General features: G+C 42.5%; 1 protein-coding gene across 3 annotated transcripts in view; it reads left to right on the top strand.

Moving 5' to 3' along the window:
• Positions 1 to 55: 55 nt before the first annotated feature.
• mgat5 (alpha-1,6-mannosylglycoprotein 6-beta-N-acetylglucosaminyltransferase) overlaps positions 56 to 24,452 on the top strand; it is a 107,430-nt gene continuing 83,033 nt past the window's right edge. Inside the window, exons 1-3 of one of the 3 annotated variants that reach the window (XM_026157599.2) lie at positions 56 to 211; positions 15,785 to 16,248; positions 23,778 to 23,942. In XM_026157599.2, the coding sequence (XP_026013384.1) occupies positions 16,008 to 16,248; positions 23,778 to 23,942 (406 nt within the window). In that variant the 5' untranslated portion in view covers positions 56 to 211; positions 15,785 to 16,007. Of the gene's footprint in view, positions 212 to 550; positions 850 to 15,781; positions 16,249 to 23,777; positions 23,943 to 24,452 lie in introns of those variants that run through there. The other 2 variants (XM_080297881.1, XM_080297882.1) reach the window with 2 other exon arrangements.

Below are 24,452 nucleotides of genomic sequence, written 5' to 3'. Positions count from 1 at the left end.
GTTTTTCCGCGGACTGGTAACACGCGGACGGCCCCTGAGCGCTTATTCGCCTTGCAAGTGGGCAGAGCGAACACAGAGGCTCGTGCGCTGTGCCCAGAATCTCTCTGGTATATTCAACATAACGACGTCTCCGCACGCTCAATGTGGGGTCTCAAGCCTTAAAACCATCTCGTAGCATCACGGCGGGCTGCCGACAGAAACCACTGCAAAGGTGAGACCCGTCTTTCCCCACAGCAACGGCTTCGGGGCTCGCTTTCTGCCCCCCGTAGTTAGGGTTATATCGCTGGAAGAAGAGGCGCAGTGTTTTGCCTTGTGTGCTCGGGAGTGGGCGACTTGTCATTGCGGCTGTTTTGTTGTGAAATGTGTGGTGGTCGTAGCTAGGAAGCTAGACAGCTAGGCATCTCCCTATTCCAAAGCAAAGCTAGGATAGCCTGATAGCTGGCACGAAAGGCAGCTGGATGTGTAAAAGGCGAGCCCAGTGGTGGGTAACAGAGCTGAATAGCTAACGTGAACGCTAGCTGATTTTTCGAGCCAGTTGGGGAGTCAGGACGTTAATCGCCGCAGCGAGCAGGGGGTCCCATTGTTATTACACTGCCGGTTTAGCTAGCTTATAACTAAAACTACAGTAACGCGGTGTTACAGTGAAGGCGGCGATGGCTGCTCTTTTTGCCCGAATGGCATCACTACGGAGAACAGGCTGTTCAGGAATAACAAAAAGCCCAACTCTCAGGTCATTGTAACATGTCTCGGTCAAGGACAGTTTATTTAAGCAGCCTCGGAGCAGCTGTCTGCACTTCACCAGGAGAGCTCCGTGTTGATTCACTCCACGGAGCTGTTAACCGGACAAAGGTGAGTCGTTAACATTCCGCGGTGTGTGGCTGACAGACGACCTTGTTCTTCTCGCACTGTGTTGCACTTCCTCGTGTTTTTTAAGAGCACTTTCTTAACTCGGTGAAACAGTAACCAGGCATTCCAGCTTGTTAGACACGAGCGAGGGAGACGCGTCTGCTCCGAGGTGATGTTGCGTTTTGGTGACACAGGCTGATATAGCAGGCTGTGGAAGTTAATCGTGTTAATTCTTGCCCCGTGGGCCCCCCCGGCGTTTTCTCTGGAAGAACCTGCGTTTTTGATCAGCTGCCCGGAAAAGGACCGGTGTTTGAAAATGAAAGGAAATGCCTGGAAAAAATACCAGGGCAGGCAAAGCTGGTCATACCTGGTAACAAGGACATACAGAGAGTGAGAGATTCTTTGTGTGCTCATTGCTCAAGCACTCAGCTCGCCAGAGCAGGCCACTCATTTCAGCGTGCACCCATTAGTAGCCTCATGTAATCAGGTTATGACACACTGATTTGATCATATGAAATGCATCCTGCTTTATTATCATGCAGGCCCCAAATGTGATTGTATTGTCTACACAAAAGATGTAAAGATGTCTTTAAACATGTGTGGTGGTAAAAGTTTGGCGGTTTCCCCCCAGAATGGGAGGAAATCCTGTATTATTAGACGCGACCCAGCAAAACCTCACCTCCTTCCTGCTTATGATCTCGACTGTACGCTGTGAGCTAATGCTGGGAGTAGTGTCCATCCAGAGGTGAGCCACTGACTGCCCTCTGGCTTTATAAAGAGCTCTTTGAGTTGCTTTTTTTTGCTGCTGGAGCCTTTGGGATTATAAATCCTGAGGAAAAGGAGCTTTGCTTCAGTGGCATGCTTCACTGGCAAGAAATCGTTGGAGAGTGCGTGTGTGCAAGTGTGAGGGGAGGGTGTGCTCTGGTGGGCTCCAGTGGAGAGCCAGCAGAAGCAGCAGAGGGGTGAGGAAGGAGGGACTGAAGATGGAGGGATTGAGGCACTGTGGTGATGATGGAAACCACACAGGGAAAATAGAACACTTGGCTTTTCTGTGATTAAAAGGCTCCTGTTTCTCTTAGGACAAACACACCTGTGTTTCTGCTGTGTGCCAGCTTTCTGGCTACTGATCGCTGAGCTAAAAAAATCAGTATGGTAAAAGCCAGAGATCTCTGAAAGTGATTGGATTTACAACAGGGATGTACCAATATCCAGGATCGTTTTTGGCTGCTTGTGGCCCTTTTGACTGACATCGGTCAATGTTCAGTTAAGCTGTCAATAGACAAAATTGAAGTATTTCCATATATTTCAGTAAGACTTGAAAGCAATACATTTGTAGTAGGTTGCACCAATATACCCTGCATATATTCATATTGGTTGATGGCTCTGTGGTTGACTGACATCAGTTAATCACAAACACGGTATGAAAGATGGACCTAACTTCCAGGTTGGAAAAATAAAGCCAGCATGGAAGTGCCTTAAGCCTGAATTGTATTTGAAGGCCACCAGATGGCGATAGCAATTATTATTATTTGTAAATAATAGAAACCATCCATCCATTCGCTTCCGCTTATCCTTTTCAGGGTCGCTGGAGCCTATCCCAGCTGTCATAGGGCGAAAGGCGGGGTACACCCTGGACAGGTTGCCAGTCTGTCGCAGGGCTAACACACAGGGACAGACAACCATTCACACTCACACCTAGTGGCAATTTGGATTATCCAATTAACCTATCCTCACAAGCTGCATGTCTTTGGACGGTGGGAGGAAGCCGGAGTACCCGGAGAGAACCCACGCAAACACGGAGAGAACATGCAAACTCCACACAGAAAGACCCCGGCCTGATGGTAGAATTGAACTCAGGACCTTCTTGCTGTGCGGCAACAGTGCTAACCACCGTGCTAATAGAAACCTTGTCTATAAATTTCTTTGTTGCACTTTGTTGCATAGTTCAATGGCTACAAAGGTCGGGGCCACTTTGCATTGCTAATTGTTATTTACCAGTCACTGAGCTCATCAACTTTCTCTAGTCTCTTATCTCCTTTCCTCGGAACAAATGCGGCAATAATAAAACTGAAAATAGAAAAAAGAAAAAGAAAATTGGCATGGGCTGTTGGTCATATTGTTATGTTGTTTCGTTGTATTAGTATTGGCCCAGAATTTTGCGATCCCTAATTTCCAATTGTATTAAATGACATTTTCATATTATATTATCAGCTTTTTTGCTATTTCCTCTCTGAACTGGTTCTTTCCCACAGTGCAGTCACTTCTTTACAGGTGGTGAAAGGGCTGGTGTAAGCTCTGCTGATTCATAACCCTCCCCTGTTTTGTCAAACCTGGAATTATAAAAGTAGTGCACCATGGTCCAGAGAATCTGGTTTTACCTGTCTGTCAACATAAATGTCACTGCTGGAGCTTTAATGAGAGGAAGGGGGGACATTTTGCCACTTGTGACATCTTTAAAGGGTTTTAGAGGATTTGGCCGTGCATTAAGAGTGAAGAGCAGAAAAAGGATTAGTTTTATGTTGGGGAAAGTGAAGTGTTACGGTTTAGAGCTTTAATGTAGTCAGTGAAAGTCGGTACAGGCGTGTTAGTGTATGTATGTCATGCTGGAACATTGCCCTTAAATGCTGCACTTGATTTATAGAACAGCTAAGTCAGCTGAGGATAATTTGCCCATGTGTAAAATTTAAGGTGTGTGTTTCCATGTTTTTCTCACTTTAATGTTTTCGTGTGCCATGTTTTTGTAATCATTAACAACAACAAAAAAGCTTGTATGCATCACGAACAGGAAGAAGGAAGAGCTTTGTGTAGCTTCAGCACCCCACCTGTGGTTACCATACATGTAGGTCATGTTGTGGCCTGTTGAACCTGTCCTTCCTGGTCTGTAGTGCCCACAAAGAGCAGTTCCTGTAAAGTCAGCCCTGCAGGTTCTGGGTATTCACAGGTCGAGTTTGGGTTCTGGCATCATCTTTCTGCTGCTGTGTTTACCACGTACTTGTGGTGTTAGTGTTTTTTTTTTTCAGGTATTGTTAAACAATACTAGGGTTCGATGTAACCGCTGTCTCTATAGCCAAAAGTCTGTCGGGCAAGTTGATTGGTCGGCTGCTGGCTTGTTTGGGCCAGCAACAGTGTTTCCACCAAGCGCAGATATGACTTCACCTTTTTTGTTGTTGGTGATGTGGGGCTGGACGCAGAGAACAATTACTAAAAGAACATATGCAATGACTGTAAAATATATTTAGAGACACAGAGTACGCACACAAAGTGTGTGCATACAAAGTATTGCCAGATTTAGCCCGGTCAGCCTCCATTTTTGACATCGCAACAACAGCTAAGATGGTGCTGTTATGGTTTATGATGCAGCAAAAACACACAACAAGGTAACCCAGGTGTTTCCTGACCATGTTTCCTCACATACAAGGTCTTGAATAATCAGGCACCATCTTATCTTAAAGACTTCATACTACTGTATCACCCCAGTAGTGCACTGGGAGCACTCTCAGACTGCTGGTTAATTTGTCGTTTCTAGGATATTTAGAAGAAGAATGGGAGACGGAGCCTTCATCTTTCATGCCCCTCTTTGGATTCGGGATACAGACAGCCTCTTGGTCAGCCAAGCCACTGAAGAGATTTTTAATCTCAAGAGTTTCACTTCTTCGTTAAATAAAGTAAATAAATAAAACAGCCAAACTGGGTTTCTGCTGGGTTTTGCCACCGTATTACTACCATCCTGCTGATCTTAATTACTCTGACTTTTTTCCTCCTCTTTTTAAGCACATCTGTGGCTCACCACCTACTTCTTTTCCTTAAGTCTGTGTGAGAGCCACTGTGTTCCCTTTTGGGAGGCCAGTCTGATTCTCAGTCTCAGCTGACGGTCCTCCCAGCCGTCCATGCTGCCTATGATCACAGTTGATTGGATTTAGACTTCTGTGCTGGACCTAGATTTCTCAGTGTGGAGATAAAGGTTTAAGGTCAGGCACACTGTTCAAAGCTCTGAATAAATATGGCTGAGGGAGCTGTCACCAAGCTCGATCCCTTCCTGTAAAGATAACCCGATGGTGCTTAACGGCACTCTGGTGTTTCTTTTCAAACATTTTCTTGTTATTCAGCATTTCGTCTGTATCTTTATTGAATTCAAATTGTGTGTCATATTAGCAGATTGTGTAATTGTATCTATCGGTATCAACATCTTTGGCGATACCAATGGCTTGTTTTGTCTGATTAACAGAAAAATCCAAATATGTCTTATTTGTAAAGATGGAAAAGAGTGAAGAGCGGTACATGCTGACATAAGTAAGAACTCCAGCTTCTTCTGACAATCCACAGACATGCATGGATTAGGTAAAGTTGGTATTGTAAATTGGCCGTAGGTGTTCGCTGCAACCCCTGAATTGGATAAGTGGAAGAAAATGGGTGGATGGGAAATGATGGGTCAGCGGTGGTAGTGCTGGTAGACGAGCAGTTCGCCGGTAGCTACGGGCTGCCTGTCTGCTTACAGAGAGTGCTTGTCTGTTCTGTCTGGTCAACATGATGTCAGCTGATAAAAATGTTACACCTGGAACTCGTCTGTTTACAGCACCAACAAAATAAAGTACTGACAGTGTGGGTCGTTGTTACTGACAGACTGTTGTTTCATCTGGCTGAAAATAACGGGGTGTCTATAGAAGACCAGCAGTTTGAGAGGACTACTCAAGCTAAAGCCACGTTCGTAATGACTAGCTACCCCTGGCGGAGGTCAGGTGGGGCTTCTGTGCACACAGCCAAAGACGTGTTCTTGAGATGACCATAGTTGGGATACCTGCTCTCACTGTCATTGTACTCTTTACAGAGAGTAGGAAAAAACTGTCTGAGCTCATTATTTAAAACAGTTTCCAAGGTAAATATGAATATTCACTACGGTAACTTATTACATTTAAATATAATATATCAGAAGATAATGAAAAGCATAAACAGCTAATTTAAACTGAGCAAAAGAAATGTATCTAATTAGCATTTTTATTATTCACTTCTACAGTTTAGTCACTCATTCATGTGTAAATATGCAGATTAGAATAGGCCTACATTGCTGAAATTACTCATTGCACTTAGCTAGTAAATATGTGACTAATATCTTATTGTATATGTAGGTATGGGTAAATAATATTTCAAGCAATACTGAAAATAAAACAATGGAGATGGTTGTGTTCACACATCTTATCAGCAGATCCACTGGAAGCTCAATCAAATATGGAAAAATAATCACTTTCTCTTTTCTCTCTACTTCTATGGTGGCCTCACTGTCACCATCTCAAGCCTGTTGAAGTTTTGTCTTATTAAATCTGATCCTTGTTTATTCATGAAGGTGGGTTTTTTCTTCTAAAGAAAAAAAAGTGACTGAATGGAGATCTCATTAACATTGATCTGGGTGCCTAGATAAACTTCCCGCCCGACTCCCAAGCCCAGGATTGGCTGCTGATATCTGGTTCCAAGCTGGATTCACACCAGTAAGGTGACAAAGCCGCAGCATGGTCTGTTTCTCTGGAGGGCCCATATGAATAATTAAGAGGTGGAGCTTATGTGAAGGAGTCAGTTAAGATGCAGAGTCACAGTGGTCTCCATGGTAGCAGGATCATATTATCAGGATCACGTCTCCTTTGGCCAGGTGACAGTCGAAATAGGACTGTGTTAGGCTGAGAGAGATTGGCCTGGAAGGAGGATTTTTATTTCAACTGGATCGTTTCACAACATCCGTGAGTCAAAACTTTGGTTTAGATTCATTATTTTGTGGTCAAAGTTGTGCAGCTGTTCATATTTCATTACTTTTCCATGACTGGGTCCGTGGTGTTTTTCACCCAGCTGAAACCAAATAAGGAAACTGCAGGTGGAAGTGACCCTCAGGCTGGTGCTACGTTAGGTTCCAGCAGTTCCTGGCTGCATTAGAGCTGTCAGCAATAACTACACCCCCCCCCCCCCCCCCCCCCCAAGCAAAAAACAAAACAAAGACACAGGGTCAGATCATTCAAATATTGCATTATAATCCACAAGAGAACCAAAAATCATAATAACTGCTTTGATAAGTAGTTATAGTTCAGCATAAACATGTTTATACCTTACCTACACATTAGAAGGGCTGCAGTTCCCTGTTGTGGTCTGTGGCTTTGTAATATCCTGGCTGGCAACTGGCACTGTGCATTAAATACATTCATTTGACCGACTAGCCCAACCGATACAGGCTTTTTAAACTTGATACAGATACCAATATTTCATGCCTTTAAAGGCTGATATTCTGATACATGAGCCGATATTTCTTTTGTAATGGTTTTCTTTTTTCATTCCAAACATGTTTGTTGCTAACAATGGAGCTGCGTAGTGTGTTCTGGTAGAAATGCTTTGCATTTTCAGTCGCCATTGAGGACGTTTCTCTCAAGTTGAATCTACCCCCAGTGTCTTCAAAGGGAAACTCAACAACCCCACACTGCTTGCATCAGTACTGCTTTCCCTCATTTGTTTCATTTTCACTATTGAATGTTTTTTTCTTTCAACATTTAGTTATACAATTGAATTTGGCATATTTGTTGACAGTGCTCGTCTGCAGGAAGGAAAGGCTAGAAAGTCAAAGGGACAAGAAGAGCTTCAGCTAAGTTGTGTGTGTGCAGGTTTTTCTGGAATTTCAGTTAGTTTTTAGGTGCTTAATCATAATAAACACGAACACTAATTCTGTCTTTGGACGATAGCATTAATCCTAAAAGAATGTGTATCGCAAAAGTCAGACAAAGTAAGGCTGTTGGTTGTCACCACCTGAGAGCTCTGCGGTCACCTGGATGTGAGAAGTCAAGACCCTATTTATATTCACGGGGAAAATGGATCCTTTTTCAAAGCTGATCAATAATTGATGGCTGAGGCTACATCTAGAGCATATTTCACTACTTTTTGTGCTTATGCAACAAGCTCTTAGTGTATGCTTTTTTTTCAGTTCAGTTGAATTCTCTTTATTTTAGGCCTGAAGCAATGCAGTGGAATTAATCTAGATCTCCCTGAGTCTGCTTCACCTTTATGAAACATCCCCTAAACTGCACTTTAAAGGAAGTTATTTTCAGCTCTAATCTCAGATGTGGAGGAAATGGATGGAGCCTGTATCTCGCTTTGCAGCATGTCCTGTTCATAATCGTATGAGGGCAAAGGTTATGTGATTGGGACTCCTGTGGAAGGATAGTGAAGCCAGAGATGATTGACAATGATGAGATATAATTTTTTTTACTCTTAATCCCTGTGACTTTACAGAGAATGCAGGGAAAATAAACCTCCTGGCCATGATTGCACCAGGCTAGACTGATAGCACTGATTGTAAGCAATTGTATTTGATACTGCTATGACCTAGAGCCAGTGTTGGGAAGGTTACTTTTAAAATGTATTCCATTACAGATTACAGAATACATGCCCCAAAATGTAAATGGTAAATGGCCTGTATTTATATAGCGCTTTTTACTAGTCCCTAAGGACCCCAAAGCGCTTTACATATCCAGTCATCCACCCATTCACACACTGGTGATGGTAAGCTACATTGTAGCCACAGCCACCCTGGGGCGCACTGACAGAGGCGAGGCTGCCGGACACTGGCGCCACCGGGCCCTCTGACCACCACCAGTAGGCAACGGGTGAAGTGTCTTGCCCAAGGACACAACGACCGAGACTGTCCGAGCCGGGGCTCGAACCGGCAACCTTCCGATTACAAGGCGAACTCCCAACTCTTGAGCCACGATCGCCCCTCTTTTTGATACTTGTAAGGTTTAAGTTCGGGGCCATTGAAGCAGGGTTATTATAGTGAACTAGAACAAAAAGATTTTCTGAAAAGCTGAAACAAGAAAAAAACATTCTGAAAATGAACTGTAACTAAATTGAATTAAGACAAATATTGAAAATGAATCCCAAAATACAATTGAATAACAAAATGCTAAACTATAACAACTCTGGTTTGAAGTGTGTCCAAGATACATGCGGTCCAGGTTCTATTCCTCTGTTACTTAGCACTTGCTGTATATGCACATTACTAATTAAGCTTGCTAACATTAGCTGGGAACTGCCGAGCATCTCTAAATATGGCCATGGCCTCAAAAAAACATGACAGTTGACATAATGCTAACATTGAAACTTCAAGATCCGGAGTTTTGAAACCACTGGGTAAGGTAACAGTGGCTACACCTATCTTTTATTTACGGTTTTTACTCTGACAGTAAAACACACACACACACACCCTTAAGACATCTCCCTCAAAGAAAAACCTCATGGTCTGTGTTTGCCAGTGTTGTTGTTGTTGTTGTTGTTGTTGATCACTGTCTTTTTTTAGATTATAATCTTTCCTCACGACTTGAATTTCAGCAGTGGCCTTAAGGCTATTGGACAGAATTCAATGCATGCCTTCAGATGTAGTTGGAAATTCCCCGCATATTTACAGCGATCTAATTGTTTTTATAACAGTTGCACTACTGTGGAATTGGGGAAGAAGCGCTGCACACACAGACTGAATACTGACCTGGGCAGCATTTGATGCATAGCTAGACTCGTTTCAAACATATTTAAAGTATGTAAATGTGGCTCTGACGAAGAACACTTTCTGGGGGAAAGATGCCAAACAGCAGTTCCAGTTGATGTTAACACTGTTAATCTTCAGACAGAAAGCAGAAACCTTATCAAGTAAGGGGACAGAAATTATAAAACACAATCTATATTTATGTTTGCCTAATGCGTAAATGGTCCTGGGTTTGAGACTGGGAGGAAATACTCCTCCCTCAAGGGAGCGGCCAAAAAAGGCCTCTTTCTATCGTGGGAAATCCTATTTTTATGGAAATGTGAGTTTTAGTCCTCATCCTTTTAACACAAAGTTTTAATTCCAGCTAGACAACTAGAAGTTTGCCTTGGATGCTTGTTTTCTGTCATCGGCACCATCATACTCTTAGCTGTTACAGTTCACCCTCTCTGTCGATGTGAAACTTGCTGCTATTGTTGCAGCTATGCAGAAATGCCACCACAGAAACTGCATTTGAAAGTCTAATATTAGTGCCAGGTCTACCTGGAGCACATAGGGTTAATCCACACTGCTTTAAGCTCAACAGCTGAAGCTTAAATTTCACTGCTTTTGTCCCAGCAGGATAAAAAACTTTGCCACTGCTCTGGGAGGACACTGATTTCTGTCAGAACTGAATGATTCAGTTGTTTTTATCTTTACCGTCGCCTCTTGAACCTTCAGAGTTTGATGCACTGCCATTTCTTCCAACAATGAAATGGCCATTCAGCAGGTAGTTATGTCATCATCTCAAGTTGCCACGGATCATATTTTCTGCTACCGTAGCCGGCTGTCATCACACCGAGTTTCAGTAGGCTGTTGCTGGTGAGAGCCAGGGGGCTCCCTGCCAGACTAATTAAGATCCTGAATTAGAAACCAGAAGGCAACTGAGAGGCAATATATGCACCACTGGGGGCTGAATGGTTGCATTGCTCCTTTCTCTAGGGATCACAGGACATCAGAAAGCCTCCTAACAAAGGGGTTATGGATTTCAGAGTTAAATAAGATGGATAGATGCAGGAAATCAGGTCAGACGAGAGAGCTGGCACCAACTGGGACTATGTGTGTTTTCAGAAACCGAAGCGGTTGAGTCAGTGTTCTGTGTAGGTTTTGGCTCGTGCATCTTACAGCGATGTACCACGGGGTTGTCTGAGCAGCGTTCCTTTCTGATAAACAGCCCCAAAGCTTCCCATGCTTGTCAGCGCCCAACTAGAGAGCACTGCCAGCCTTTTTTCGTGCCCTCCTCCAACAGAGTCCCGAGCAGCGAGAGACATCCGATGTTATCAGCACTGCAGATTTGCCAGCGCTGCTGCCAAAGGCTTGTCTTATGAATTCACAGTGAAGTACTGAGATTTTTCTTTCTTGCCTTTTTTTTATTGTTGTTCCCGTTATGCACACATCACAAAGCAAATTGGACTAGTAAATGTCCGAAAGACAGAATACAAAATTGGCTTAATTTCTGACAATGTCATATTTGTACAAATGTATAAAACCATTTCTGTGCACGCAAAAAGCAAAAACAGGCCTTCGTCCTAAATGACTGAACATTTATGGTGTGTCATAACCTGCAGTGAGATTCCAGCCCTGCTGGAAGCTGCTCGCAGCTGTCTCTGACCTATTTATGAAGCTGATGGATGGAAGGTGAAAAGAGCCTTTGTGTGGCTGCCTTTTGTGTTTCTTGGGAAGGTGCTGATGATTTCCTTTCGGAACTTAATTGCTGGCGTATCCAACTTTGCTGTGCTTTAGATCCAGGACGAATATTCCTCTGTAAATGTTCAACAAATTCAGTAATTCTGATATAGGCAGGAGCATGTGGTGTTGTAGTTAAGAGTATTGGGGTTTTTCAAAGTGTTGCATTCATGCAAGCGGCTGTGGTTTTGACCTGGTTAGAGCTGCTCTAAAAGGGTCTAAGAAAGACGCAGTTCAGAAGCAAGGCTGCAGAAATCCTCTCCTCACACTTACCCTCGTTTACAGCAGCAGCGGCTGAATGCAGATGACATCACATCTTTTTTCTTTTGGCTTGACTGCGTGCTGTAAAGTTTTTTTTTTGTTTGCTTGTTTTGTTTGGGTTTTTTTTTATGTTGTTGTTGCTGTGGCATAATGCTTAAAGCCAGAGGCATTTATTTAGCTTAGCAGAAATTGCCTAGAGGTCGTCAGTTAATACTTGTTGAACTATTTAACAGCTCCAAAAAGTGCTGCAGGGCAGCCTCATTTTACATTATGGGCAAAAGCTTGATGGTTAAAGCCAAATTTGCTGATAATGGCGCAGTTATGTTCAGCTAGCTATAAAGCCAGGGAGTGCAGCAAATTAGAGTTGAATGTTTATGCTGATTAGCCTGGTGAGGTTTTCTCTACAAGAAGCTGATCGCACGGCAGAGAACAGAACAATGCGTTATAATCAGAAAAGGGATGTTTGTTTCGGTTTCATTCATGTGGTCAGGCATGCACGCAAATGCTGGTTAATAAGATATCTGGTAGCTGCTTGTTTACAGCACACACAGGCACCAGCATAGATTAATATTAATGATGTGTGTTTCTGATAAACGTTATTTCCTGTTGCTGTAAATAATAATCGGGGTATTCAGTACTCTCATCAAGTATATTCTGCTAAGATTAGCGCGGGAGTTGCAGGTTAAAGGTGACCTGTTATTCTTGTTATGGCTCCATTCTGTTATCTTTTCTTTAATATAACTCAGCATATGGCTTCGGTGTAGAGCTATTCAATATAACGATATATATCGGATGACGATATGAAAACGTCTATCGTTTCATCTTACGCTTTCGTTTGTTTCATGGTGTCGCAAAATAAACTGTTCACGGCAATATTTTTTCATGGTTTTGATGGTCGCTTTAGTGGCTATATTATTTCTTAAAGTTCTCCCTTTCTCTTATATTTAAAATATCTACACTACTGATGGTCAAGTGACTGTTTTTATGCATTGTCGTTAGCAACAATGACGGTAAAACCAGCGTGTGGCTCCGTCATCCGCTTGTTTATTTTCCACATAAACCTTTCACAATAAAGCTGAAGATCCTGTTGAGATTTTTTAAAATAAACTGAGATGATGGCAAACAGAAAGACCAGTCAAAACAAATCCAGGACCTTATTCCTAAACGAGGGGCTCCCTCTGTAGCATGGACATGGTTTGGTTATGAAAAGTCTGACACGGACCAGAAGATTGTACTATGGAAATTATGCAGGAAACTGGACCCCATATCAGACTCAAACACAGCAAACCTGTTCTACCACATACACAAGAATCACGTGAAAGAGTGTGGAGAGAGTTTACGGATGAGAAGCAAAGAAGAGTCGTCAGGTGCTCCAAATAAACCTTAGACTCAAACGTTAAAACAGGCTTTTCCCAGCAGCACGCCGCGTAATAAATAATCACAAAGAAAATGGCAGCCATTACAACTTGCATCTTAAAATGTATAGTTTTAAGCATCGCTCAAAACTAGACTCCAGGTACACGACGCCCAGGAAAACACGTCACGCAAGTCGAGTTGCCCGAGATTTACAGATTTGACAGAAAATGTAAAATTTTTGTGATATATATCATTGTCGGGCTGATAAATGTCTTATATCGGGATAACAGTCTTGTAACCTGCTTAGCTCGGAGGTTCCATGCGATTTAAATCTCACAAAATGAGCGATACTACAAGCACAGCAGAAGGGCGGTTTGATGCAAGAAGCATATACAGGCTGCTGACTGGACAGATTACACGTGCTATGTGCAAACCTGCATTCCAGCTATTCATCAAGGTACGATGCCACATGTGTACAACTTCTGCTGACTGGATTTCAGTGATGGGCTTTTGATATTCTTCATCGGGCATGCTCTAAAAACTTAAAACGAGAAGAAATAGTTCTAAAAACTCTCTTTTCCTGTGACTTGAAAAGATTCAAAGTCTGTGTCCCCCAAACTCCGGTGTGAATTTATTCTGAATAGTAGACTTTTTTCTTTCTTTTTTTTTTTTTAAACGAATATCAACAACTGAGCTTAAAAAAAAAGTGTAGTTCATTTAGTACAGCACCACAAACAGCTGCTGAAAAGGCAAGACTGTCTCAGACTGTTGGAAGTTGTAGACAATTATTAAACAACTGGTTGATTAATAATTTAAATGTTAGTGAAACCCAGGCCCCGTATTAACTGATGAATTAATTGTAGCTCAGCTTGTCTCGCCTTACTGTGTTTACCTGTACGCCTCAAACTCACGTACTGCTGTCCGACCCCACACGCAGACCAAGTCTGAGCCCCTCTCTAAACGTGTTGCGAACATGAGAGTGCAATGACAAAAAGTGAAAGGGTTTAAAATTCTGTTTGTGTTCAAGTCAAGTCAAGTCAAGTCAACTTTATTTGTCAATTCTGCCACATGTACAGGACATACACAGAATAGAAATTGCGTTACTCTCAAACCCTAGTGATTAGAAAAATGCAAATAAAATAATTAAAAAGTAAAAATTTAAATAAATACAATACAATTTTACGTATAACAAAAAAAAGCTATGCAATATACAATATACAATATTCAAGTAAGAAGGCATAGTGGTGCAAAATAGGCAAATAGTGCAAATGGGGATTTAGTAGTGTACGGTAAGAGATAGTGTAACAACAAAGTCTTATGAGGTCCAATGCTTAAGCAGTCCAATGCTCCACAAAGTGACTGGAGCAGGCCAGTGAGTGCGTCAGAGAGTGAGTGTGTGTGTGTGACAGAGTTCAGTGAGACCGTGGTGGAGAATGGCCTGGTAAATGGCCTGTATTTATATAGCGCTTTACTAGTCCCTAAGGACCCCAAAGTGCTTTACATATCCAGTCATCCACCCATTCACACACACATTCACACACTGGTGATGGCAGCTACATTGTAGCCACAGCCACCCTGGGGCGCACTGACAGAGGCGAGGCTGCCGGACACTGGCGCCACCGGGCCCTCTGACCACCACCAGTAGGCAACGGGTGAAGTGTCTTGCCCAAGGACACAACGACCGAGACTGTCCAAGCCGGGGCTCGAACCGGCAACCTTCCGATTACAAGGTGAACTCCTAACTCTTGAGCCACGATCGGGGGAGAGGGGAGAGGGGGGCAGAATCGGGAGGGAGTTTAGCTTCCTGACAGCCTGATGGATGAAGCTGTCCTTCAGTCTGCTGGTCCTGGCCTGGAGACTCCGCAGTCTCCTCCCTGACGGCAGCAGCTTGAAGAAGCTTTGCATTGGGTGCGTGGGATCAGCCGCTATGCAAAGGGCTTTTTTAGTGAGACGGGTGCTGTAAATGTCCTGGAGGGACATCACCTGTCAGCGAGGAAGATAAATTGTAAGCTATTCAAATGTTTTTATTTCAGGGACAGTATACACCCTTTTGCTTAAACATTCACACAGCAACATCAGTCACACACGATACTATCTGGATTAAACAAGACTGCTTCTGTTTCAAGAGTCGCAGAAGCATTAAAGTCATTTCTTTGTCTTCTTTTTTCCTTTTTTTTCTGTTGTTTTGTTTTTTTTTACTAGTCAAATTTGGTGTGTTACCATGCCACGTTAAATGAGCCTCCACACACTGAGCACAGCAGCCTTCAGCTGGGTGTGCTCCGGCTCCGTTGTGTGTGGCCTGCTGCAGTTAGAAACAGGTTGATCTTCTCAAACTAATAGTGGAGGAGAAGTACGCTTCACTAACATTAAGCACCTCCACCCAGTTACTCATTTTCAAGAATTTGTTCAACTAAATTGCATGCCTTAAACTTCATAGTTACCTCAAAACTCCAGGATGTTACTGAAACAACTGAAGTGGTCTGTTACTTGAATCAACTACAAATATTTAACTGAATAGGAGTTGCGGTGCACAAAAAAACAAATGTTGTGTTGTTGCATCATTTTTCACTAAGTTTTTAACTTTAACAAATAACAGGACATTGGCCATTTTCTCGTTTTCATCTCCACAGTTTTGCTCATTATCTGCTTTAATCTTTTCGCTGCTAATACCGAGGCTCATACTGAGGCTGCTGGCTCTGAGCTCGGGATAGGTTTAGCTAACACTTTAGCTACTTTGCCTTTGTTGGCTTTTTTAAAATCTTCATGTTTATCTGGGTGAGGGTGATTGAAGTAGTTTTGTTGTTTACTTTGGTAAACTTTGCATCTTCACTTACAGTGAAGTATTTCCATGCTAGTTACATATGGGCATGTGGCTGAGTGTGTGTATGTTGTGCATGCTTGTAATAGGACCCCACCTCAGTTTACTGTAAGTTATATCTCAAACTGCCAAACCTCTCTTGGTTATCAGTGTTTTAAATTAATCATGGTCATGTGGGATTGGGGTAGGGAAGGCAACTCCCTTGTTATCTGAGTTTAGCAAAGCAACTACCTAACTCCTGATCTCTCCTTCCTCTCTGTTTGTGTTTTCTGCAGCAGGTTGGACTCTGCCCCCTGAGATGTTACTGAGCGGTGAGGATGGATCAAAGAAGGAAATCATGACGGTGACGAGCTGCATGCCACCCTCCAAAAACTGCCGGAGTCGCTCCAACTGACACAGATATGCCTCGCCTGCCCTCCTGATTCCTCTTGCCCAACTCTTTATCTTTCCCCCTGTCCAGTCAAAGTCAGTCCAGCTCTTCCAAGTCTCTGTCCTGTCAGCATGGCTACACCTTTCCTGTGGAAACTGTCCTCTCAGAAGCTGGGCTTCTTCCTGGTCAGCTTCGGCTTCATCTGGGGCATGATGCTGCTGCATTTCACCATCCAGCAGCGAGCCAGCCACGAGAACAGTGCCGTGCTGCGTCAGCAGATCCTCGACCTTAGCAAGCGCTACATCAAAGCACTGGCTGAGGAGAACCAAAGTGTCATGGATGGTCCGTATGTTGGAACCATGACGGCTTACGGTGAGTAGTCGACTCGCTGACATGGCTGCTCTGATTTTAGCAAACAAGAGCAATCTTTCTACCTTTACTACAGAATCTTTGTCGCCAAATGTGCTCTTCAGCAAGGCCAGGATGCCATGTCTCAATCAGTCACAAAATTGTTTGACACATGCTTCCAGAGCTGAACATTTCTGGGACATACCTGACAGTGCATGTCATCAATCAGTGTTTGACCTCTGGAGTATGAATCTCTGTGAGACTGCTGTGATTTGCAAGTAGTCTGGGGCACTTAGTGCTCACAAGTGGTGGGCCTGTACTTGGCATTATACACACCCTTATTAAAGCAGCTTCCTTGCTTAGACCACAGAGTATTTGCAGAAGTGCAAATGCATATGAAACAGATCGTTTCCTGGTGCGTGGTATGTAAGAGCTGAAGAAAATCATTTGACCTGATTCTCTTGATAGTGCCCCCCATCTCCATCTTACTGATATCGCTCTCCAGGTTTAAGGTTGGGTATGGTTGGTTATTTTAGTGCTGTAAATGTGTCACTTTAAGTGTAAAAGGCCAGATACATGTACATGTTTAAGTGTGAAGCATAGCAAAATTCAAGACAGTTATTTTAGGCTGTTGGCCTCTGTTTCCACATCTTCTTTAAATTGGATGGAATAGTTCCACTTGTCTGCCTCCTGAACAGGTGCAGCATCGGCTCTATTTTAAAAAAAAAATGTTCGGGAGCTTTAACGTCAATACGGCTGCATTGGAGCATAATACTGTAATAGCACAGGTCCAGAAGAGCCATCAATAAGTTATTCATGCCATTAATAGACCTGTATGGCTCAATGGGAGGCTTCATTAGAAACCTGAGATTGGAATTGATTGTTCTCTAATGCCCAGAGAAACAACAGGATACAGTAGAGCTCCTGGAGATTAGGAACGTGAAGAAGGAGCCAGAGCGAGAAGAGAAGAGAAACAAGTGCGCTGGTAGCATAGGGTGTCAAATTTCTGCTTCCCCCCCTTTTCTGACACGCATTAAACTGCTTTTGTTTATTTCATGTATTTCAAGTGCATGCAGAATGTGGAAAAAATTCAGGTCCCTACGCAAAACGTCTTCCTTTCCAAATTACTGCCAGTAATCAGGCTCTGCTTAAAACATTTAACTCAGCAGTGTCATCTGAGCTGCTTGGAGGAAATAAACTTCAACATCTGCATTATTATATTAAGTCATTATTATTGCTTGTTTGTGCTGCTTTCATTGCCCAGACTTGAAGTACATTTGCATGGGACCTATCCTCCTGTAAACTCTGTGATTTGTTTGGGGTAAAGTGGTCTGAGCCCCATCCATAGATTTATTTGTAATACATCAGCCTGTCGTTCCAGGGAACAGATTCCTGTCCAGTTTGTTTTGTTCCCTTATATGATCGATTGATTTTCACACTGCTGTAGCAGTCTGCTGACCGGCGTCCAATATCCCATCACAGTCCATTTCAAGTCCTTGATTAGATAGCCGAGCACTGGGATCCTCTGTGCTTCCTGTGTTTGGCTTGATACAATTCGTAATGAGTTTACTGGGAAACATCGTTTCCTCCTTTACCACCCATAAATGACCCATGCCATCTTAATGCATGTGGTTTTAATACTGTAACTCCTGAAAGCTGATTTGGGCCACTTAGTTGCTTTTAATGGTCAGGATAATTTTAAGAAACCCACATGTTGAGAAGCATCTAATCAGTGAGTCCAAGCCTTTTTGTACACAGCCAGTCGCTGAAAGATTTCAGGTATTTCTTTCTCTCTGCGGGTGTTTAAAAACATCTTCAGGGTTATATTTAGATTTTTAAAAATCCTGTGCTACTATATGAACTGAATTCATCAACAGGTAAAAGTGTATTTTTAGGAAGATTGAATTAGTGGGGGAGTACTTAGAACCACTCGTAGCTGATTTCCCACATAGCAAGAAAGTCCTGGGTTCACATCATCAGCCGGCTGGGGCCTTTTGTGTGGAGATGTTCTTCGTGTGACTGCATGGGTTCTCTGTGGGTACTCCAGGTTCATCCCACAGTCCAAAAACATGCTTGTTAGATTAATTGGTGATTCTAAATTGGCCATAGGTGTGACTGTAAGCATGAATGATTGTCTGTGTCTCTGGATTGGCCTTGCATTGAACTGGCAGCTTGTTTAGGATGTAAAATACGTTTCACTGTATGAAAGCTGTGTTAGACTCGGCACCCTGTAACCTTAAATTGAATAAGTGAATGAGAAAGTGGATTTGTGAATTACATTTGAAATATATGGTTCTGATTGGTAGAAATCCCTTTAGTACAAGTATATTGAATTCCCTGTTTTGCTTCCTAACTATAATTTCTTTCAAGCTCATTTCTTCAAGCAACTTTAAAGTGGACATTGTGTTCCTGCTTTATTAAGTCTTCTGTTTTAGTTTTCAGTGTGTAAAATGTTTCAATTATATTTCAGTAGATTGCAGTCAACTGGCTTCGGTTATCTTACATCTCACACTTCAAGTGCATAACCCTAGCTACAGTGGCTGCTACAGGACAAACATGTTTTAGTTATCCAAGAGAGATCAAAACATTATAAACATGTCATACTCCATAGCGCCAGCTGGCGTGTTTCTGCTGCTGTTTGGCCTGGATCTGCCCCAGAGTCAGTCCACCGTTTACCTCAGGTGTCAATGCCAAGTGAGAATCGTCCAGCTTTATTTACTATGGAAGAAGCTTTAAAACTTAATGAAAGGAGTCTGATACAAGTTGAAAAGTTAGACAAGCTCACTTCTGATTTATGACACTGATACTCAAGTGAGTTGTTAAGGATAGGCTGAACTGTCAGTAGCGCTGCTGTTTTCTTTCAACTCATTCAATGTTTCAATTCAACAGCTTGGACAGTCTTGGTCGTTGTGTCCTTGGGCAAGACACTTCACCCGTTGCCTGCTGGTGGTGGTCAGAGGGCCCGGTGGCGCCAGTGTTCGGCAGCCTCGCCTCTGTCAGTGCGCCCCAGGGCAGCTGTGGCTACAATGCAGCTTGCCATCACCAGTGTGTGAATGTGTGGATGACTGAACGTGTAAAGCGCTTTGGGGTCCTTAGGGACTAAGTAAAGCGCTATACAAATACAGGCCATTTACCATTTTATTTACCATTTATGATCATGCTAGTAGAAAATGTTAGGTCACTGCAAGTGCAATGAAAGCTTCCCATCAAGTGAACATAACGTTATGAGGGATTGAGCAGCTGACAGGGAAAGCAGAGTTTTTCAGTCATGTCATCTCACTTGACCAGCCAGCGTCAGTTTTAAACCTGAATAAAAAGGCTGTTAGAAATGAATATGATTGGATATGAGCTTTACTCTTCCGCCTTTCCAAAACTGATCCATGGAACTGGTTGGAACGATCTGCTGTTACCACGTAGCTATCAAGCTATTGTGGATTTCTTTCATGGTTGGGAAACATATAAAGCTCTTGTGCTCTGTGCTTGGCCCGGCAGCCTCGGTATGTTGCTTTTCTTCGTCCTCTCCAGGATGGTAGGTCACCATGTGCTTCCCTGCTCTTTGCTACGGTCAGTCAGATGGAGCCCACTGCCTGGCTGGATTGAGCTTTTGGTTGTGGATGATAGGAAAGAACAGGGGTTGCTGATAAATGCTTTGGGCTTATGTTTCTGTGTAATCACTTCTTTTTAATATGTCTGTGAAGGTTCTCAGTCCTCCAGGTCATCACTTCACTTCTTTTTAATGCTCACGAGCTTAATGAAATGTCCCAGGTGATTGTGTAACCACATCATTGCCTAGTTTGACACTATTGTTTATAACAGAATGAATTTCACTATGTTTATTGCTGCAGGGTTTGTTTTTGCAAGTGCATCAGTAATAAGAAGGATGGAGGCCGGCAGAAATGTTTCCCTAGGTGTGCCATTACTCATCCAGCTTACCTGGCAGCACATTTAATGCACACAACGACAGGTCAAAGCATTATTCACAGCAACACACAGCCTGATGAAGGTTTTTGAATCACAATCTCACATTTAATTATAGTGAAGCCTCACGTTTAACTATAGTAATTATAGTGACAGATATTACTTCCTCACTTGATAAATACTCCTATCGATGCTACTCTCCACATTTTACTATAAAATAAAGACATGATGGTGGTTATAGTCACTGATGTTTTTCATTTCCTACTAAGCAGATGTGCTGGTGTTTATTAATGTTCCTCCAGGGTCAAGGGCTGGGATAATCCCCCTAAAGTTCTCAAAGTATTGCAATTTAACTTTCTCAGCTCATGCTATGATCCAACTCGCTAGTGCTGTGATCGAGATTCCTCAGAAATCGGATGTCGTAACCTTTAGTGCATTCCAGAAAATGTCCAAAAAACCCAAACAAACTGAATTTGTTATGGTTCTTACCTGCAGGTGTTGTTGCTCAACAGAGAGGGTATAGCTACTGCCTCTTCCAAATCTAATGATATATGGAAAGTGGCAATTTTTATGCATAGAGTCTGATTACATAGTCCACCGGCTTTGTGTAAGCTGGGGCTGTTGGTTTTCTGAAAAAAAACCCAAAACAAAACCAAAAAACAAAGGATAAGATCATTTGAATACGCTTTAAAAAAGGAATGTTAACTGTATCCTAACTTCATCAAAACAGTCTCATCTTGACTCGAGGTTGAAACAGTTGCTTTAACAGTTTGGCAAATCTCATCAGCATCAGACCTAAAGCAGCCAACTACACTGCACTGATTCAAATTTAGTTTAAAGTCAGATTTGTATATGTGTCAGGGTTTTTACAGAGCATCTAACCTTTTACATGCGGAATATCACACTGAGCTCCATTTTTCATTAAATACAGTAAAGTGAGCACAAACCTTTGAACATTTTGCTCTGTCAGCCATGACAGTAGAGCACAGAGAAACATGGCAACATCAAGAATAATCCCTTGACCCTAAGTGTCATTACCAGTGACACTTAGGAATTTTAAAATGTCAGCTATGTTGGTATCGCATATATTAACATTGCATAAATATCAATAGCTGTACCTTTTTGTCTAGGTGTCTGTGTGTGCCTATTTAATACTGGTTCCAGTACTCATGCTTAATGGTAATAAACACAATTGGTAAATTACCCTACTGGCTTGCTCAGGTAAGTCTGGTTTAACTGGAGTGACCATGGACAGTGTTTGGACTCTTGTTGTGAGGAACATTTAACATATGCACACTATAACTTCATACATCTGTCACATAAGCTAGAAGTTTCTATCTTTTGCTCTCCTATTGGAAAGACGTACCAAATGAAATTTGAAACAAGTCTAATGAATCTCTGTGTTATTCGGCCTGAAGTCAGGTTTCTGTTTCTGGGGTGAATATATTATGTTCGGCCCAATAGCTTGGCATGGCAAAGCTTTCCGTTTGGATTCTTCCTGGTGTCACCGAGCTGCTCTCTGTACATCTGCTCCTCCCAGCATACCTCGGCTCGTCCAAATCAGACAAATGCTCTGGCCTTTCCCTTCACACGAAACATACTGGTGGTGCTGTGCCAGGCCTCGTTGTCCTATTGCCAATCTGTCTGACGTGATGAAAAATGGCGTGTTAAATGCATCATGGCGCGGGAAAAAGTGGTGTTTACATGTGACAGACAAGCAGCAATTACCATCTTCTGAGTAAAGCAACCCTGAGTCATTTTGGATTAGTTCAGTAGATATTTAAGCCAATATACAAATAATATAACTGGCTATGGCTTTTAAGAGTATCTCAGACCTTTTCTCTCAATGAAAATTAGCAAGCGTAGGCGTTTTCTCTCTGTTAACTACATAACATGACATTTAAACTGTCGCTAATATTCATTTGTGTTCCTGATGTTGCTGCATTTAAGTTATCTTTATGTAACCTCTCTTAGCTTTGCTGGCTAATATAAATAACAACTGTTGGCTGTAGCTTCAATGCTATCATTGTTTGCATAGCTGTGTAATGGCCTTTGGCTCCATTGGTAGTCATTAGCATAACCTTTTTGAGTGGATGTATTCATAGAAGCGGACTTGCGTCTGTTACCTATGTACCCTTGCTTTCCAATGGTAGGGGATACTCTGTGCTCTGAGTAGCATTTCCAGCAGCTTTAACATTTCTCTGTAAATGCCAGTGCATTTGTTACAGGTTAAAGTATCAAGACAAGTACCTTGATAAATGGGTCCAAAAATACAGTATTTAAGCATTGTGACTGTGCAAATATAATCTAAATATGGCCTCATCTATCTGGCTACTGGTCAGGAACGTTCCTACATGTTCTGCATTTTGCCATGGTTGTGTTTTATGAAAGTAAATTTAGAAAAGATTTACGTGGAAATGCAAAGACCCTCACAAAACTGGAGGAACAGGAAGTCATTTGCAAAGACTCGGGTGCTCCCCATTAATAATTAAATGAGCCGGAAGCTGGTCCCTGAAGCCTCAAGAATGTGTTGTTGTAGGACCTGAGCTTGTCATTGAAGCTGAAGCTATTTATTGTCAGAGATAGCTGAGCAATTTTCCTCAGTCAGTTCCATGTGGGGACTTTTACAGAAAGGCAAGCTCTACTTGCCTTGCTTGTCCTGGCTGAATACCACTGCTCATACTACAGATGGCAGCTTTAATGGCACGTTTGTGTCAATTTCTAAAGAAATATCATAATTGACCAACCATATTTGAGCTGGTTTTTGCTGCAAACGAATAAACAGTGTTTGGAGTATGTGGAGAGCAAAAGAAAGAGAATGTAATCTTGAAACTACTATCCTTTCCGTTTTGTGGTAATTAAGCCGTAAAACATTGAACTTAACATGATACAGAAACACAAGGAAACAAAGAATGCTGGGTCAAAATGACCCAGGACCATGATACTTAAGCTGGAGATCCCAAATTTAAAACAAAAGCGTTAGGACTTTAGTCAAAATCCTTCTAGGAGCAACTTGTGCCACTTGGTGACTATCTCACACTCAGATGGCAGCTGGCGGTAGTAGTCCTTGTTCTGCTTCGTTGAGCTCCATGAAGCTACACGTGAACCACCTTGCACCAGAGCAGAAGAAGTACTACCATCTCACAGTGTTGCTAGCTACAGTCCAAAGTTACAGCTTCTCTTTCTCATTCCACAAGAGCACTGAGCAAATATCATATTTTATGGATTGAGCAAGTGAAAAAAAATCAAAGATACACTTGCCTACGTCTATCCCGTAGTACCAGTATGCCTGCCACTACACAGCTGAAACCTCAAGTGTGCAGTTGTACCATTAAAGTAACTGGTTTTCTGGAAACAGGGGCAAGATACGTGCCAACTTTGGTTTTATAAAATTCTCAGAAATTTCTAGCCTGGTTTTTATTCCTCTCCCTTAAAATGTTTGCTTTAGTCACACAACACTTTCAGCTTTTAGAAGAAATCCCCCATCGATGCCTTTCCCACCACTTTTTAGATTAAAGGTTGATTTTGACAACTTAAGCTCTTTGACAACTTAAGCACTCTACTCCAACTCATGGACCTGACACACCGCTTTTTTTTGCTGGAGAGAAATAAAATTTAACATTCTCATTTTGCAGACCTGAAGAAGACTCTCGCAGTCCTGCTGGATAACATCATGATGAGGCTGGGCAAGCTAGAGTCCAAGGTGGAGAACATCTACAATGGCACAGGGCCCAACCTGAGCAACGGCACCAGCACTATTACGCCCAGTGCTCCAAACTCAGAGAAAGTAAACGTGGCAGGTATGTGCGGCAGTCTTCTTTCGCTTTGGAATAGAGTGTTTGTGTGCATGCTGTGCCAAGGTGGGGGGCAGTCTAAAGGATTTATTTTGTATTTGGATTTGTAAATGTTATCAGTACAAGCTTAGAATCAGACACCTTCCTGGCTCCAGTGGTCATTGATCCTGTGCCACTTAGAAAGACTATAAATGTCTCTGTGCACTCATCCTTTTAGAAGTGTTTGATACATACACAGTACTGAGAAATGGGAATAAGCTGATTGTGGCTGTAGAAAAGTTCTTTAAAACTACTCTAGTCAATATCTTTCCTGCGGCATGCAGCTAGCTAAACTTTCCCAGTATTGCCACTGCACTTGATGGGTCCAGACCGCATCCTTGGACTTGATTCAAATAAGGCCTGTGTTCACGCTGCATGACCCTTTTATTAGTTTTCATTGATTTTCCTGCCAGCTTTCAGATGATGAATTCAGCCCAGCTGAGAGAATGAGGTGTTAGTTTTTCTGAGACCCCTCTG

The sequence above is a fragment of the Astatotilapia calliptera genome, chromosome 23 (assembly GCF_964374335.1).
Source record: "Astatotilapia calliptera chromosome 23, fAstCal68.1, whole genome shotgun sequence".
In the NCBI taxonomy this organism is placed as follows: domain Eukaryota; kingdom Metazoa; phylum Chordata; class Actinopteri; order Cichliformes; family Cichlidae; genus Astatotilapia; species Astatotilapia calliptera.
The sequence above is the reverse complement of the archived record's forward strand: the minus strand, read 5'-3'. Positions and strand labels throughout refer to the sequence as shown.